General features: G+C 55.7%; 2 protein-coding genes across 5 annotated transcripts; one reads left to right on the forward strand and one right to left on the reverse strand.

The window, feature by feature from the left end:
• The first annotated feature begins 1,244 nt into the window (after positions 1 to 1,244).
• Positions 1,245 to 9,362, forward strand: TPM2 (tropomyosin 2). 4 transcript variants are annotated; one of them, XM_045562855.1, is made up of 9 exons: positions 1,245 to 2,120; positions 2,555 to 2,680; positions 5,616 to 5,749; positions 5,846 to 5,963; positions 6,058 to 6,128; positions 6,269 to 6,344; positions 6,843 to 6,905; positions 7,071 to 7,140; positions 9,216 to 9,362. In XM_045562855.1, exons 1-9 carry the CDS (start codon positions 2,007 to 2,009, stop codon positions 9,296 to 9,298), a joined length of 855 nt encoding a protein of 284 aa, XP_045418811.1. In that variant the 5' UTR covers positions 1,245 to 2,006; the 3' UTR covers positions 9,299 to 9,362. The 4 variants fall into 4 exon arrangements, with proteins under 4 accessions (XP_045418811.1, XP_045418814.1, XP_045418812.1 ...); XM_045562858.1 differs by lacking the exon at positions 6,269 to 6,344 and adding an exon at positions 6,597 to 6,672; XM_045562856.1 differs by lacking the exon at positions 9,216 to 9,362 and adding an exon at positions 8,142 to 8,451.
• Positions 9,363 to 10,293: 931 nt separating this feature from the next.
• Positions 10,294 to 15,966, reverse strand: CA9 (carbonic anhydrase 9). The gene is made up of 11 exons (XM_045562852.1): positions 15,603 to 15,966; positions 14,569 to 14,598; positions 14,151 to 14,321; positions 13,836 to 13,978; positions 13,652 to 13,744; positions 12,565 to 12,631; positions 11,619 to 11,776; positions 11,271 to 11,415; positions 11,122 to 11,148; positions 10,646 to 10,727; positions 10,294 to 10,507 (listed from the first exon to the last, which is right to left on the reverse strand). Exons 1-11 carry the CDS (start codon positions 15,964 to 15,966, stop codon positions 10,447 to 10,449), a joined length of 1,341 nt encoding a protein of 446 aa, XP_045418808.1. The 3' UTR covers positions 10,294 to 10,446.
• Positions 15,967 to 16,426: the final 460 nt, after the last annotated feature.

The following is a 16,426-nucleotide window of genomic DNA, read 5'->3' on the forward strand; positions in this document are numbered from 1 at the left end:
GCAGCATGAAGTACAAGTCTCAGTATTGGGGGTGACGCTGGGAATGAAAGATGAGGTTAGAGAGGTAGGCAGGATCCAAAACAAAAGCCCTTCTATACCATATTAAGAAGTGTGGATATTTTCTCCTCAAAAGGAGCAGGGAGTAGGGAGGGGTTGTGGAGTATTTTAGATCCTATTCGCATTAACTTTTTAAAAGGTCTTTGGCAGCAATGTCGTGGGAGGATTGAATGAATGAATGAGTTGGGAACCAGAAAGCCCATAAAAGACCTAGACTGGAGGTAATATAAGCTGCCCAAGGCAAATCCAGACTCTGAGGAGGAACCTAATTTGTAGGAAGTAGAATCTCCAGGATTAAGCGGACGTGAGAAGTGAAGGGCGGGGAGCACTTGATAACCCCAAGGGTCTAGCATAGGCTACTGGGCGGAGGAGGTGTCTTTCACGGAGTTTGGGCAACACTTCGAGGTCAGGTGAGGTCGCTCCCTGTGCAGTTAGGCAGATCTGAGTGCATTTTCGCGCCCCCTTCCTGCGGCCCACGGTTCCCACGGGGCGCAGCCCCCCGGCAGAATCCAGGCCTCCCGCCCCTTGAGGCGAACCGCTCCCTCCCGGGCTCCGCCGCCCCGTCTCTCCTCCCCTTCCCACTCCTCCGGGGCGGCTCTCCACTTCCTCTCCCCTCACCCCAGCCCAACGGAAAATGAAAACAAACAGCCTAGCGCCGCGCGCCCCGCACTTCCCGACCCGAGGCCCCGGCTCTGGGAGCCGCTCTTGCGGCCTCGGGCGGAGGGGATCGCGCCCCGGGCTCCCGACGCCGCGCCGCTCAGCAACTCGCCCCCTCGCCCCCTGCCTTCCCCGCCCCAGCCCGGCCCCGCCTCCCCCGGGGAAACATCCCAAAAAAGGGCAGAAAAGAACATTTGGCATAAAGTTGGCCCACTGGGGGAGAGAAGAGAGTCCGCTGGGAGAAGGGGAGGAGAAGGGAGGGCGCGCGGGGGAAGGAGGGGGAGGCGAAAGCTCGGGGGCGGCGGGGCGGGGCGGGCAGAAGAGGCGGGGGAAGGTGGCGGAAGGGGACTTGTCCCGGGTGGGAGTGGGGGCGGGGAGCGCGCGGTGACGAGCCGGGCCGTAGCCGCGTGGAAAGTATGCGGGGCACGTGGGGGGCGGGACAGGCGGGGCGAGGAGCCGGGTCCCGAGCCGCCCGGGCTGGCAGAGGAGGGACCTGGCTCCTGGGGCAGGGGCAGGGGCTGGGAGGGGAAGAGAGGTTAGGCCCGCGCTCCGGGGCAGCAACCCGACTGCGCTCCGCACTGCGACCGGGGCTCTGGGCTCTCCTCCTGCCTCAGTTTCCCCAAGCCTCCGGTGAGACTCCACCGCCGCCGCCACCACGTCAGTAACACAAACCTAGAGTCTAGGACTCAGGGTAAACTGAGGCACTCGAACCGCGGAGGAACTCCGCCTCCCAAGAGACATTTAATCCGGGAGGATTTACAGGAAACTTCTAAATTAAGGGCAGCGGCTGCTCCAGCTAAGGGGGGGCACGCCAGTCCCAGCGCCAGGGCAGCTGCCCTGAGCTCACGCCCCGAAATAGCCCCAGGGCCCCCAGCCGCAGCTGCCACTGGGCCCGGCTGTCAGTCAGAAGAAGCGCGGAGCCCCCGGCCCGAGGGTCCCCTCCCCTCTGTAGCGATTGGGTTTTTCCAGCCGACGGTCGGCTTCTTCCTCCGACGGCTGGCTGGGGTGCGGGCTAGAGGGATGGGGGTGGGACCCCCAAGGGGGGCGGGCCCGAGGAGGTGGGCACAGGGGGCGGCCGCGCCCCCGGGCCGGGCAGTGCTTCTGCCCCTACAAGGTTTGGGCCGAGGTGGGGGAGGGTCCTGGTCGCCGGCTCCGCCCGGTCCCTCCCAGCCTTTTAGGCGCCCGCGCGGCTGGGACATCCCAGTCCGGCTCGGTCCTCCTCACCCGCCACCCGTGCGCCCAGTCCGCCTGGTTCTCACTGCCCGCCAGCCGGCCCACGCCCCACCGCAGCCATGGACGCCATCAAGAAGAAGATGCAGATGCTAAAGTTGGACAAGGAGAATGCCATCGACCGTGCTGAGCAGGCCGAAGCAGACAAGAAGCAAGCTGAGGACCGCTGCAAGCAGGTGGGGGCCCAAGCGCAGTGCGGCCTCCCCTCCCCCACCAAGGGTCGGGTGGGCTAGTGCCCTGATCTCCCAGCCTTGGGCCTGCTCTCCAAGGTGCTCTCCCACCCAGGGTGAGGGCTGGGCCTTCTCAGCACTCTCAGGTCCCTGGCCAGAGCCACACTTCATCTCACCCACCATAGCCTGGGAAGCCCCAGCCTCCTGGTTTCCACTCCTGCCCTTGCAGAGCAATGATGGGTCCTGCTCCTTGCGGCTTGAAGCTTTCTCTGTACCCCTACCGGGTCCCCCAAACCCCTTGACTGGACTGTCCCTCCTCTGTTATCTTCCTTCCTCCAGCAGCCTCCAAATAACTCTTCCTAGCCCCCTGCACACACTGCTGCCTTCTCTCCTGGCCTGGGCCCCCACCCAGGCCTGGCTGATAAGTCCCTCTCTCCCAGCTGGAAGAGGAGCAGCAGGGCCTCCAGAAGAAGCTGAAGGGGACAGAGGATGAGGTGGAAAAGTATTCTGAATCCGTGAAAGATGCCCAGGAGAAACTGGAGCAAGCCGAGAAGAAGGCGACCGATGTGAGTGGGGACTTGGGGGACAGTGGGGGGACAATGAGGGGAGTTAGTGCACCTAGGAGGGCCCACCCAGGTATGAAGATGAGGGGAGAAAGGGACCTAGATATCCCCAGCACCGAGACAGAAATGGCTTCCTCTCAGTCCCCAGGGCTAGGGCAAGCTTACACAAATAATCCAAGACAGTGGGTAAATCAAAACCACCTACCACTTCCCCCAGAGGATTTAGCCTTGTAATTCTGTTTGGGTCCAGCTTTGAAAATGTACAGTGATCAAGCAGTGAGTCATTGTGGGGGTGTGTGGTACAAGAATTTACCATCTACCTCAGTTAATCCTGCAGCTGAAACTAGAGAGGAGACGGCAGCTAGACTGGGGGTGGGGAGATTTGTGAGGTACTATTGAGCAGGAGGAGGGAGAAGGATCCAAAGATGGGGCCCAACTTGAGTTACACCCCTAAGGAGCCATTAGAAATTCCCTGGCCTTGATCTCTGGCTCCAGTAGCCCTTCTGTGCACTGGGGCCCAAGCTCAGGTTCTAACGGCTCCTCATTTACCCTCATTAAGCTGTCAGCCTCGAGACCACGCCAGGCCACAGGGCAGAGGGACAGGGCCACAAATGCCAAAGCAGCTACCTTGGCAGGTCCTGCCTACCCTGAGATTTCTCTGCCCTTCCTACAACCCCAACCAGACTTCTCTACTTCCTACCATTCCCAACGCCCACCTTAAGGTAGGAGAATGGCCATGTAGCTTTGGACATCTTACTTTCACCATTCTCTGCGTCCATTTCCCTATCTGCCTTCCACACTCGATTATTTTAGGATGAACCTATGGTTGGGGTGTATGGGAGGATTAGCATAAAGCATGATCTGAGCATCAGAGATGACATTACTGTTTGTGTTGACCATTTTCCCTGTTCCCCAGCCCCCAGGGTTGGGCTTCTCTGACCTCCAGCCCCCAGTTTTGGTTCTCCACTGGCCCTGGCACTTGGGAGGGAACTGACCTGCAGCTGCTAGCAAAGACAGCTCTGGGCATCTGACACTCTATAAATAACCAAGGCCTAGTGCAGCTGGAGGCAGGACTGGAAACCCAAGGAGCTGGGTGGGGGCTGGAGGGGAACGGGGCAGACAGGGCCACAGCTGGGGAGGCAGAGCAGCAGTGCCAGAAGCGGATAGGAAAGACTGCCCAAACTTACTGTGTGACCTTGAACCCAGCAACTTAATTTACACAGTGCCTCAGTTTCTCCTTTCTCTCTTGCTTCCAATTTGTCCAGTGGGGACAGTAGTGTCTGTCCTGTGGTTAGAGAATGGCATCCATAACTGGGAAGAGCTTGAGGAGCAGGAAATGGCAGTATCAGTCCCATGACGAGGACCCCAGGACTTCCCAAACTTTCCAAAGTCGTTTGTCCCCCTACCACCATGAAGAGAGGTTTTCTTTTACAGAGTCTCATCTTTCTCTAGAGTAGTCCTCCAACGTCCCCCAGAGTTATCCTTCCCAACCCCCAATGCTGTCCCCAGAATCCTTCCACACTGAGTCATCCGGCCCTGTGCCCATGATGGGCTCTTGTCACTCTAGGTGGCCAAGCTCCAGGTGCCTTGGACACCTGGAGGACAAGCTAAGTCTACTTTCTATATATGGTGCTGTGTTTCTCCTGCCCTACAGTGCCACCCCGGACCTGCTTTCCAGGCCCTCTGCCCCAGTGCTGCCAACCAGCTCTTCCCCCTCCACTCACTCCTTCCCCTACACTGGTGCTTCCTCCTTTCCAGTCTGAAATCTCAGCGTCTCTATGTCTTTGTTTTTGAGGGAGAGACAGGGATACTGTAACATTTACGGAGTGCGGACCCTGTGCAGGCAATGTGCTTGGGGCTTTCTACATATTATTTTACTATTTCCAAAACTTGGCTTATCATCAGAACCGCTTGGGGGCTTTTTAAAAGAAAGAGAGAGACAATTCCCAAGCACCCACCCTGGAGATCTCAATTCAGTGGATCTAGCATGGAGCAAAAGAACCTGTTTGGTTTTATGAGCCTCCCAGATGGTCCTGTTGATTGAGTATTAGAAGCACCTCATTATCTCAGAACAGCCCTAAAAAGAAGGAACTGTTATTGTTAATTCCAACTTATTAAGGCGGAAACTGAGGCTTTGAGAGGCTAAATAAGTTGCCCAAGGTCACACAAGTGCTCAGTGGCTGGGCTATGGCTCACAGACAACAGTCTGACTCAGCCAGTGCTCTTAACACCAGACTGCTTGCTTCTCTCATTTTCCTTTATTGGGGCCCACCTTGCTCTGCCCTCCCATTTTCTCAGTGTATCATCAGATTTTTTTGGCCCTTTTCCAAAACCTCCATGGTTTTGCCTCCATATTTCAAGACCGGGGCTGAGTATCCATCCCTCACACTGCCCCTGCACTGTCCCAGCTGTCTCCTGGCCTTGGCAGGGAGCCCCTTGCCACAGCCATGGATGTCCCCTATAGGCCTGGCTTGCCTCTTGGGCCCCTTGCTGGGAGTCCGCCTAGCAACCAGTGACATCACTGACTTGATTCTGTGACTGGCTGTTCTTAGCAGCAGTGAAACCTGGTTGGCTTGAATCTTCCCCATCCCCTTACTTGGGCCAGGCTCTGCTGTGAAGGAATCAGAGCTACCTCCCACCCAGTCCCAGCACATGGAGTGCTCTCACAGGGGACAGAGGACCTGCATGCAGATAACCATGCACAGTGCCAGAAGAGGCCCTGTAGCAGGGGAGTGGGGCTTGTCAAGGAATGCATGTTTTTGGCTGGAGCACAGAGTCTGGGCAGAAGATGCTTGGTTGGGGAAAAAATAGGTTGAAAGTCTAGTAGCCAGGAAGCCTAGGTTCTTTCCTGAGAAGAGTCTTGCCATCCTCTGGAGCCTCTCTGATTCTCATTCAAGGCAGACAAAAGCCTTTTTTCCCTCTGCCCTCTGACCCACAGGCTGAGGCAGAAGTGGCCTCCCTGAACCGCCGCATTCAGCTGGTAGAGGAGGAGCTGGACCGGGCGCAGGAGCGCCTGGCCACCGCCCTGCAGAAGCTGGAGGAGGCTGAGAAGGCAGCTGATGAGAGCGAGAGGTGGGCTGGGGTCCCTGAGGGGGAGGGCCGGGAGGGGGAAGGGATCTTGTCTCTTCTGGTCCGGACCCCACAATTGCTCCTCTCCCTGCCTCTCAGAGGAATGAAGGTCATTGAGAACCGGGCCATGAAGGACGAGGAAAAGATGGAGCTGCAGGAGATGCAGCTGAAGGAGGCCAAGCACATCGCCGAGGATTCAGATCGAAAATACGAGGAGGTGACAGCCCTGCCCTACTTCCTTCTCACTGCCAAGCCCCAGACACCCCCAGTCATCCACCACCGATCCACTCTTTCTCTGTCCCACTTCCCAGGTGGCCAGGAAGCTGGTGATCCTGGAAGGAGAGCTGGAGCGCTCAGAAGAGAGAGCTGAGGTGGCCGAGAGGTAAAGATACCCTGGGGGAACAAGTGACACTCGGCCTGAGCCAGTGCCATGGGGGCCCTCTGCAGAATGGGGAGGCAGTATCCCAGGCTTGGGGACATAGGGACAGGTCCTGTCCTCTGACCCCTGCCTGCTGCCCCCAGCCGCGCAAGGCAGCTGGAGGAGGAACTTCGAACCATGGACCAGGCCCTCAAGTCCCTGATGGCCTCAGAGGAGGAGGTAGTGACCTCTCTGGACCTTTCTGGGCAATGGCGCCTTCCCTCAGCTCACCTTCTCCTTCCGATCAGCATCTCAGGCTGCTCTCTCTCACTCGCTGGGGGTCAGGAAGGGCCTGGGGCTTCCAAACTCTGCCTGCTGTCACTCTCACAACCTTGCTCTTCTCTTCTCTCCTCCACCCCTCCCCCACTGTGCCATCTCCACTGTCTGGCCTCACTGTGCCCTCACACCCCGCCCTGCCACACACCCCTACAGTAAATGTGGGGACCTAGAGGAGGAGCTGAAAATTGTTACCAACAACTTGAAATCTCTGGAGGCCCAAGCGGACAAGGTAGAAGGGGGTAGAAGGGCAGTGAGGACAGCGGGGAGGGGGCGACGGGCCCAGGCAGGGAGGGGCTGGGTGCGCAACAGAGGCAAGATCATGAGGAACCTGTAGGGTTAGTGGAGAAATGAAACATTCGTGGAGGCGATATACTGATGGCACGTGTCTGTCCCTAAAAGTATTCCACCAAAGAGGATAAATATGAAGAGGAGATCAAACTGCTGGAGGAGAAGCTGAAGGAGGTAAGAGTTCTCTTCTAGTGCCCAGTCTTCCTTCAGGCCACCCTGGTCCCCACCAGAGACTGCCTGTGGCAGCGAAGGTGGGGATAGGGATGGGGAGAAGGTTGACCAATGGTCTCAAGGAAGGGCTAATTTTTCCCATTTCTCCCACCCTGCCTTTACTCTCAGGCTGAGACCCGAGCAGAGTTTGCTGAAAGGTCCGTGGCAAAGCTGGAGAAAACCATTGATGACCTAGAAGGTAAAAGGGATACCCCTTATACCCTCAGACGTTTTTAAGTAGGTCCACACCCCCTGTGACTATCAGTCTGCCCCTTATCTTCTCACCCCATTCTATTTGCCACCAATAAGCTAGAGTTGGACCACCTAGGACTCCACAAACTCCAGGGGGCTAGGCCTGCAATTCAGATTCTAGTAATTGTAGCTGGCCACTCACATCAACTCCAGTGCTACTCAAACTTCAGCATGCACGAGAATCACCTGGAGAGTTTTAGAAAGACAGATTCCTGGGTCCTACTCCAAAGTGACTGCTGAATGTGGGCTGGAGAATTTGCATTTCTAACCAGCTCTCTGGTAACGCTGCTGGTCCCCAGACCGCACTCTGAGTGGCACTGATTCAGACAATCCCATCTCCAAGTGCAACACAGTAGAGTCACATCACGGAGACTTTATTAAATAGCTATTTGATGTAACATGTAGGTTTGCGTGACGACATTAATGGAAAGTATTATTTTAAGCTACATTTGGTGAAAGCAAACATCCAGATATTTGTTAGCCTGTGGCTCTATCATTGACAGCATTGTGACTAAACGTGCCTTTCTACGCCTGTCTGTTCTATGATAACCCTTTAACTTTCCCACTTCTCTTGCTCCCAGCCTTCTCAGGCAAGCATCAATTTTATCTCCAACTTTAGGATGTTAGCCCTTTCTGGCTTCAGCACCCTGGCTCTCCCGCTTAAGCAAGCATTCCTGCTTGTCCAGAGCACTGTGCCCACAGGTCCCTGGGGAGGCAGGAGCTCCTGGGGGGAGAACCAATTTGGGGTACAAAGAAGGACAAAAGAGAGAGGGGAGGGAACCCTGACGGCTGTCCAGCCTGTTCTCTGGCCTGTCTTTCTCAGTCTGTCCACCTCTCTCTGATCCTTTTCTCTCCTTCCCTTTACCCTCTCTCCTTCCTTCCTTTCCTCTTTTCCTCCATTCCCTCTCCCCACACTCCCACCTGCCCCCCATTCCCCGGACTCCCCAGATGAAGTCTATGCCCAGAAGATGAAGTACAAGGCCATCAGCGAGGAGCTGGACAACGCACTCAATGACATCACCTCCCTCTGAGCTGCACACCAGTGTGGCCACCCCAGCCCCTTCTCTCCTCTCCTTTCCATTCTTTCTGTGGGGAAGGGGAGGCAGGAGGAGCAAAAATTGCCAACATTGCACAGCCAGGCTGGGAGCAGCCCAGGGAGAGCCCCCATCATACTCTCCGCCCACTCTGGCACTGGCTTCATCCTTCTGTCTATCACACCCACCACCCCTCTTTGCTGCCTAATAAACTCTGAACTTGGTCTCCACGCTGTTTTCCTGCCCTCCAGAGAGCACTTCCATCACCGCCATAGAGCGCTGGTTCACTCCTGAGATCCTGGCTCTTACCGACACCCCATCCTGTGACACACCCCTCTACACCGAGCCCACCCACGCCGAAACCCCTCCGCATGGCACTCCCAGTCTGTCGCCCTCTGACTCTCACTGCTGCATGTGGGCCTGTGTGACCCCCCTCCACACACCCAGTGCCCGCCACTGACCCGGGAGCGCTTGGCTGGGCTTCCAGGATCAGGCAGAAGGGCTGGAAGGGAAATGGGTGGCGAGGTGCCGGGAGGGGCAAGAAGGTTGTGAAAGGTCTGGAATGAAGTCCGGAAAAACGTTGGATATCAGCAACATGGGGCTTTTACTGCAGCTGCAGGTCTGTTTTCTGCCTCAAGTCTGTCTGTCTGTCTGGCCCTCCCTTTCCTGGCTCAGTCTTTGTCTTTCCTTCTGTTTCCAACTTTCTTAAACCTTCTCAAGAAAGAGGGTAAATTAGTTGATGACTCAGGCCTCCCCGTCCCACCTCCATGACCCCGAGGTCTTAAGTGAGGGATCCGTGTCTGTCCTGTCCCCCTCGTCCTGCTCAGTGCATCCGTTTGCCCATGAGGCCCGGGGGTCCCTGAATGCTGTGTCCTCCTGTGTATCCTAGACCACTCCATGTCTGTATGTCACCTTCCCCTGTCCGTCCCACCCCATGTCTCCCCCCATGTCTCCCCTCCCCCTCCTCACCTGCTGCTTCCCCTCACAGAGACCTTGGCCAGTGCCAAGGAGGAGAACGTGGAGATTCACCAGACCCTGGACCAGACCCTGCTGGAACTCAACAACCTGTGAGGGCCGTCCTGCCCGGCCAGGGTACAGTTGCCACCCCAACCCAATAAAACTGATGGTACCGGCATCACAGGGCCCTTTAAGCCTTTCTTTGATGGAGTTGGAAGACCTCTGAATGAGAGGGCCTGGATCTTGGCTCCGTGATGGGATGTCCTTTTCAGTGGCAGCCATGAGGTGGGAGCACAGGGCTCGTTGAGGAGGGATTGTGGACAGGCTGTGTGAAACAGAGAAGTGGACAGGGCTGTGGGGGCATCTGGCCCTTACTCCCTGCGGGGCAAAGGAGCTGCCATCCGCAACACTGCCCTACTCCAGTTGGCCGGACCGTACATGCTGAAGGCAAAAATATAAGACGTGACACAGGTTTTCCTTGAGCAGGGTGAAAACCCAAAAGCCTCTGTGATTTTAAGCCTAGAGGCTATAGTCTGCCTACCCCAAACACACACACACAAACACACACACACATGCAAGGCCATTCCAACAGGATCAGTCATTTCTTTCCCCTTCCTGATAACATCTGTGGTAGGCAGAATAATGCCCCTCCTCCAAAAATGCCCACATTCTAATCCTGTGAAATGTTACCTTACATGGGAAAGGGACTTTGTGGTTAAGCTAAGATTCTGAGATGGGGAGATCATCCTGGGTGATCTGGGTAGGCTCAGTGTGATCACAAAGGTTTTTATAAAAGGGAGGCAAGAAGTTCAAAGGCGTTAGTAGGAGATGTGACGATGAGAACAAAAGGCTGCAGTGATGTGTGGAAGGAGCCAGGAGCCAAGGAATGAGTTGGCTTCTAGAATCTTAAAAAGGCAAGGAAACATTCTACTCTCAGAGCATCCAGAAGGAACCAGCCCTACTGGCATCTTCATTAGCCCATAAGATTCATTTTGGACTTAAGAACCTCCAGAACTAGAAGAGAATAAATTTCCATTACCACTAAGTTTGTGGTAATTTGTTACAGCAGCAATACCAAATTAATATACAATCCTCCTGAGGAACAAAGGTGATTTCCACATATTTTATTAGAAATATTTATTTAAAAAACGTCTTTGGAGGTTAAAAAGGAAGTGGTATAATGGGCAGGACAGGACAGAGTTTCCAGCTCCCCTCGGATTCCTCTAGCTGGCTTCTCTGCACATCCTCCAAGTTCCAGGCCTCTAGGCGCCAGTCTCGGCGACCTCTGCAGGGTGGTAGCTAACAACCGCTTTGGCCCCACTTCTGTGTGTAGGCAACAGGGAAGGGTAATCAGAAAACTGGCCCGGGATGAGCTCACTCGAGTGCAGTGTGAATGAAACTTGGTGTTCTGGGCTCCTCAGGGGCTGGGGGTTATACCTGGGGGAGGAGTCACTGTAATACCTGTGCTGCCTTCGAATCTGCACAAGGAGAGTGATGCTGGTGACAGCAAAGAGGAGGCCAAAAACCAGGGCCAGGATGTCACCTGGGAGGTGGAGAGGAGAGATCTGCAGGGCTCCTCAAAGCCTGCTTCAGTGCACCCCCCCCAACCCCTGTCCCAAGTTCTCAGGCAGCCCCAATGCCTTGGTTTCCAGAAGAGGCCAGCTGAGGGATAGGGGTGGATACACAGGAAGGGGTAAGATAAGCACCATTTTTCTTTCCTAAAAGCTAAGTAAAAGGGTTGTTTGGGGAGGAGGATGCTAGGAGATTTCTGGAGCTTCATTCTGAGCATGGTGGAATCTCCCACCCCATGTTCTGACTCGGAATCGGACTGGGGTTAGGGGTCTGTTCTGCGGCAAAGGACAGGGAGCACAGGTGGTCCTCACTAGCCCCTGGAGGGGTGTTTCCCAGTAACAGCAAGAGGAGGGGCACAGACTCACCAGCGGCAAAGCAGGAATTCAGGCGGACTACAGAGAAAAAGAAGACATTAAAGCCGCACTAGGACCACCAGTGACAGACACTGGCACAAATGAAGACACATGGGAGGGTGAGAGACCTGTGCCTGAGGGGACACCAGACAAAGATGTACCTGGCTCAGTGGTCCGAGGACTGCTGTCCACTCCAGCAGGAAAGGAGGCCTCAATGACTCGCCCATTCAAAGGCTGTGTCACTCGGAAGTTCAGCTGTAGCCGAGAGTCACTGGGTCCCCACAGGGAGCCAGAGAGGGTGTGGAGCTAGGGAGGGTGCGTGTGGGGGGGCTCAAGGCGTGAAAGGAAACAAGGGTCCCAGGCCTCCTCACAGCCAACACCTCAGGATGCCACCCTCCATCTCCCACACCGGCCACCTAGCCCCTTGATGTCTTCATTCTCCACTTTCTTACCTCATCCTAGATTTCTTTGCCCCACATCCCCTCTGTCAACACCACGCCCAGCCCCACCTGCTTGGCACTCAGCCTCACTGTCTGGTTGAACACAGTCCAGATGACACCCTGGGCACAGGGCGGTGTGGTCAGAGACCCCTCATATCGGAAGTAGCGGCTGAGGTCGGAGGGTAGCAGTGCAGATACGTCCAGTCCTGGGACCCAAGTCTCTGAGCCTGTAGAGAGGACCTGTGTTGGGGTCTCACCTACAATCGTGCCCCTTGAAGCTTCACCTCCGAGGAGCAAGTTAGCGTCTCCCTGAGACACTTCTTCCCTGAGTGCGGCCCTTCCCGTCAGACATGACTCAAAACAAAGTAGAGGGCTCTGGGGCTGGAGAGGCCTCACGGAGCAAGAGCTGCTGAGGTCCTCCCTCTGCGTCTGCACTCTTCCGCGCACACTGCCACCACAGGCTGGACCGCAGATTTAAGCCCAGAGTGAATTAAAAAGGGAAAATGAGCTGCGTAACTTAAAAATAAATATGAATATTTATAACTATTAAAAAACAGACACAAGAACTCCAAAGGCAGAGTTTACTCTAGTTTAACAAAAACCCAAAGGTAGAGTAGTGAGGTTTAAAATGACCCAGAGTGACTGAGAAGGGAAAGAAAATTTCCAATAAAAGTATTTACAAAGTCAAAATATTTGATGCTTATGAAAAAGAAGTAGGCAGTGCTCAGAAAAAGTTTAGATCTCTAGACTTGACCCTGAAAGTTCCAAACACCATTTTTTATCTTTATTTATTTTTGGTTTTTGTTTGGTTTTTAACCATCAAGCCTGTTGTGGGCAGTTTTCCTGCCCCTGTTTGCCTGTGTCAGCTTCACAGTCATTGTCATGATGAGGCCCAGTGCACTCAGCCCCCTCCTGCATGGGAGGGAGCCCACCTCCAGCCTCAGACCTGAGGCTCCCCAGGGCAGTTCTTTATGGACTAGGGCATCAAGGGTAGTGGCCAGACCAACAAACTGACCTTCCTCAGGGATTTCATCCAAATGTGACAGCAACTGCTCATAGGCACTGTTTTCTTCCGGGCCCTCCTGGAGGATGACAGCGTAAGACGAATACCAGGGAGTCTCAAATGTGGAGCGGGGCTCCCATAGTCCTCCCCATTCCTCAACTCTGAGAATGCTGGGGAAACATAAAATCTTATGTATTATTACTCAAAGTCTATTTACTCTTGCTTTGCAAACAAGTTTGGTGGACTGGTTTTCAATGCCCAGCTGGAGTAGGAGGAGGGAGAGGGGCCACTTTACTAGGATACTAGGCTCTCAGTGACCTGGGCCCAACTAACCTTATGCAGTTTCACTCATCGCTACTTCCACACGCTCCATGGTTCCCCACAGAAAACCATGACACACCTTTGTATTCGTGTTACTTCTGTATTCACCTTAATAATCCATATGTTTGACTGTTGGAGCGAGGTCCTGACATGCTATTTCTGAGGCACCTCTCTCAACTTTGTGCTGTGCGGTTGGCATTAAGCAACAGCGAGTGAGCCTGGAAGGGATCTCACCACCCCTTCACTTTACTGGCTTCCTCTAATCATTGAGTATGTAGCCTGGACTATTAAAGGGCCAAAGAGGTTACTAAATACTGCATTTCACAAAGGGGAAATGATGGGTCATTGGAATATTACAGAAATTACTCTCCCTGATGTCCACGCTATTACATCTGCCATTTCCTAAATAGGCCATATTCTGAGTCTTTGCACATACTGTTCCCTCTACCTGGAACACTTCCTTTTCTTCCCCACTAGTGAAGGAGGGAAGCCTCCCCTGTGACCACTATTTTTACTCCATGTCCTTTGTATATATCTGTTATGTCAGCCTCCCCCACTGGCTGTGGGCTCCTTAGAGGCAAGGACCCACGGCCTTTGAATCCTTGTGGTGGTCCAGTGCTTGTTCACAGTCAGTGTTGAATGAACGAACCCATGAGTGAATGAGGCTGATAGCCAGGGGCCAGGGTGAGCATGCTGGGATGGGATTTCTGGGGGGAAGATACGCTGGGTCCAGGAGTGTCGGGAGGCAGGCAGTAGTGCGGTGTCCAGGCTCTGGTACCTGCAGAAAGGCGGCCAACACGGCCAGGCCTCCCGGGCGCCCCAAGGCGTCGTCAACTTTGGCAAATGCGGTGCTGATGTGAACCACATGGATCTGCAAACGACACGAGGGTAGGAGTGGGCCAGATCTCCGGCCCCGCCCCGCCCCCGCCTCTGTGCCCTTACTCGGACAGCTCGGTGCTCACCTCGGCCGGGAAACGATGGCCGTCAACGGTGTGCTCTGAGCCCGGGCGACCCGCAGCCCCCCAGTGCAGATGCAGCTGCAGGGCCCGGTACTCCCGCCCGGGACCCAGGGCCATCTCTAGCCCGGGAGGCAGAGTCAGCTGCACTGCGTGGGGAGAGGCAGGTTAGCCGGGCCCCGCCGCGCCCCGGAGGGCCAACCGGATCCCCAAGCTCCGCCCCGACCGACCGTCCCGCTCGGGAGGCCGCGCCGAATCCCAGGGAGTCTCGTCGCGTCCCGAGGCTCGGCCCCCCAGGCTCGGCCGGGAGCCCCCCCTCACCCGTGTGGCCATTGTTGCGCAGGCGCAGTTCTGGGAGTGGCGGGAGCTCGAAGCCCAGGAGTTCCAGGGGTCGCAGGGCCGGGCAAACCGCGGCGAGCTCGGGGCGGATATCTACCGGGGACTGAAAGCGGCCCGCGCAGGCCGGGGACACCTGGGGCCACGGAGGGTCGCCTGGGGTGGGATAATGTGGTGAGGAACCCTGATGACTAGGTCGGGAACTTTTAGGGAACCCGGGTAGAAAAAGTGAAGGGGTGGAGCCAGGAGACTTCGGAGCGGGAACTAGAAATCAGGGACGTGGGCGGGGACAGGCAGCGGGCGGTGGCCCGGACGCCCAGGACCCGTGTTCAGGCATGGTTGCGGGGCAGATCAGCAGGGCTGGGTTCCCAGACTGGGTCTGTGCAGGGCGTGGGTGTCTCACCTCCATAGCGCCAATGACTGTGGTCATCCCCTGCGTAAGTGAGAAGGATGAACAGACCGATCTTAGAGCCCAGTCCTTTCCCTGAAGCCGGAATGGGTGGGACCCTCTAATCGGCAGAGGTTCGCAAACTCAGATGCCTTACAAGGCACAGAAGGTAACATGCCTGAGCGGGCCAGGTGTAAAGCACAATAGACTGCAACCAAATGTAACACCACAGCTGGGTAGGCCACACAGCAATCCTACCAGTTTGCGACCGCTGTCTTAGGATCTGTAAAGTGAGTGGGCGCCTCAGCCCCAGGCCCAAATCAGGAGACCATCTTTCCTTTCTACCTTACTCCGCTCTCCTCCTCACTCATCCCTCTGCCCTGTCTGGTCCCCAACTTCTTTCCCAAAGTTCTTGGCTTGGGAGTCGAGATGCTAGGTTCCTCTACTTGCTGTTTCCTTCTTCCTAGGTCTCAATTTCCTCATTGCAGACTGAAGATGAGATGATCTCTGCAAGGTCTTCTAGCTCATCCTCTGGTACCCACTCTACCCCCCAGTCTTTCCTCTTCTCTTCGCCTCACACTCTTCCGACCCCTCTCCACCTATTTTTTCTCTTTCTCCTCTCCAGCCTCCCCTTTTCTTCTCTCCCATCTCTTCCAGCTCACTTCTCTCCATCTGTACCCCTTTTATTTTCTCTCCCCATCCATCCCCTTCTAGCTTTCAGATTAATACACATACTCAGTTTTGCATTCAAGCTCAAATTTGCCTCCCAGCTACCCAGCTACCTAACTCACCCTCAGGCTTCCCTAGCAGCTTGTCCTACCCCTCTGTCTGCTCCCTGGCTGGGCCAGGCATGTATATGTGGGCTGCTTCCCCTCTCAGCTAGAGGATGATGGGGCCCAGCCCCTCTGTCTCTCCCCTTGCCTGCCTGGCAAGGGCTGTCAGAGTACAGGCACCTCTCCTTCCCTGGATGATCACTGCCTGGATGAGGGGATGGGGAAGGGAGGCATGAACCTCCTGGAGCCTAGATTTGGAGGCAGATGGCCACTTACCTTTTTTGTCCTTGTGGGCATTATTCTGGGGGACTTCAGTATTTCCAGGAGCCTCAACAGTAGGTAGATCCTCTAACTTCAGGGAGTCGTCTTCTGGTTCAAGCTTAACTTCAGGTGGACCCTCCTCTCCAAATGGATTCTCCTCTCCGAGGGGATCCTCTGCACTGGACAAATCCTCCTGGCCCAGTGGGTCGTCTTCCCCAGATGAACCTCCTCCCATGGAGGAATCCCCTTGCATCTGGAGCATGCTCTGGGGATGCACAGGCACCAGAAGCAGCAGTGACAGCAGCAATTGTGCAGTAAGGCCTGAAGCAGGGACGGGAATCAGGAGAGGGAACCAGGGGCTGGGGCACACAGAAGCCATGTGGCTGACTGCGGGGTATCCCAGCACACGGTGTGGACGGGCTGTACGTGCATTGGAAACAGGAGCTGGGTGGGGGAGGAGCAAGTCTGGAGGGGAGCAGGCTGACTCACAGAGTGCCCTTTTGTAGAGATGGAGCCAAAGTCCCGCGGGTCTGTCTGGCTCTGTGCCCCCTCCCCGATACCAAAGCCCGGATAGGGGTGGAGTGAGGGCAAGGTGTGTGTACAGGCAGAAGGTTATCCGGGTCATGGGCTCAGCTTGGAACCCAAGGCACCACCTGGCACTGTACAGGTTCTCCCTGGCACTGCCTGATTGCTTGCCAGCCAGCCTCAGCTAACCCTGGCCTGCTTCTCAGCCCCAGGCAGGGAAGGGGAGAGGCAGAGGGGCTGGGCCCCCGAATCCTCTAGCTGACAGGGAAAGCAGCCCACGTATACATGCCTGGCCCAGCCAGGGAGCAGATAGA

Source organism: Lemur catta, chromosome 10 (assembly GCF_020740605.2).
Source record: "Lemur catta isolate mLemCat1 chromosome 10, mLemCat1.pri, whole genome shotgun sequence".
Classification (NCBI taxonomy): Eukaryota; Metazoa; Chordata; class Mammalia; order Primates; family Lemuridae; genus Lemur; species Lemur catta.